General features: G+C 35.4%; 1 protein-coding gene across 1 annotated transcript; it reads right to left on the bottom strand.

Annotated features, from left to right (window-relative positions):
- Positions 1-16: 16 nt before the first annotated feature.
- Positions 17-689, bottom strand: LOC111384606 (protein HEADING DATE 3A-like). Its single transcript, XM_023008915.1, has 2 exons — positions 416-689; positions 17-214 (listed from the first exon to the last, which is right to left on the bottom strand). The coding sequence occupies exons 1-2, from the start codon at positions 611-613 to the stop codon at positions 149-151; spliced, it is 264 nt and encodes an 87-aa protein (XP_022864683.1). The 5' UTR covers positions 614-689; the 3' UTR covers positions 17-148.
- Positions 690-991: the final 302 nt, after the last annotated feature.

Genomic DNA, 991 nt, shown 5'->3' with positions numbered 1-991 from the left:
AAAAAAAAAAAATGTATTTTTTAATCGAATACCCAGATGGTAATATACGTTATTGTGCTTTCTATCTAGTTATTTTGTTCTGTCCTGATATTTTATCAGGAAAACAAGAATAATTAGAAAGAAAAAACAAGACTTCTCCAGTTATTTCTCACCAGTGCAAATATTCTCTGAGGTTGGGATCACTTGGGCTTGGAGCATCGGGATCCACCATAATCTGCACAATGATAAGATCAAATACACTGTGCTATAATGTAATGAAAACTAAAATACATATCCAACAGCAAGTAGAAATCCATCGTGTCGACCATTTGGAGGGCCTCTAACCCGATACCACAATATTAACAATCTCTGCATCTAAAAACTTAAGTTGTTGGGACATACTTAAACGAGTTGCAATAGGAGAAATTAGACTTACGAGTGTGTAGAAAGTACGAAGGTCATCACCTCCGATATCAACCCTAGGTGGGTTAAGAATCTGAGAAGGTCTGAAATCCCATCCATTATTAACGTCCCTATTACCATAAGTAACCTCAAGTGATACGGACCTTATAAATGGATCCAAAACATCCCCTATAACTCTACCAACAACAAGAGGGTCTCTGTCTCTAGACATGTTGATCGATATGTACGAAACAAAATGAAAGAACGATGGCTGAATTATATATGTAATATGTGTACCACACAAGGGTTTTGGGGAGTTTATATAGTTGTTGCATGTGAAGGAAGGTCTATGAGGTTCACTATTGGACAAGAATCTAAATATTTTCTTTATATTTTTTTCTTGATATATAAACGATTTTTCCAATTGGTACAATTTTCTAACTGTAAAGGCGGTCAAGAAATGTGGACGCGGTTAAATATTCTCAAAGAAATTTGATTGGGGATATGCAAAGTTTCATGTCCCGGTTTCATATCTTAAGCGTCTCTTTCACACGCGACATTAAGAGTGTGTTTCATTGACTTTGTTTTTCATGAAAATTGTCGTTTTTCT

Source organism: Olea europaea, unplaced genomic scaffold, assembly GCF_002742605.1.
Source record: "Olea europaea var. sylvestris unplaced genomic scaffold, O_europaea_v1 scaffold29494, whole genome shotgun sequence".
NCBI classification, from domain to species: domain Eukaryota; kingdom Viridiplantae; phylum Streptophyta; class Magnoliopsida; order Lamiales; family Oleaceae; genus Olea; species Olea europaea.
The sequence above is the reverse complement of the archived record's forward strand: the minus strand, read 5'-3'. Positions and strand labels throughout refer to the sequence as shown.

Excerpts from the sequence above, each read along its gene's own strand:
- LOC111384606 (XM_023008915.1), bottom strand. The coding sequence starts at position 613 with ATGTCTAGAGACAGAGACCCTCTTGTTGTTGGTAGAGTTATAGGGGAT. Across the intron at positions 215-415 it reads TTCGTACTTTCTACACACTC|ATTATGGTGGATCCCGATGC; the intron begins GTAAGTCTAATT and ends ATCATTGTGCAG.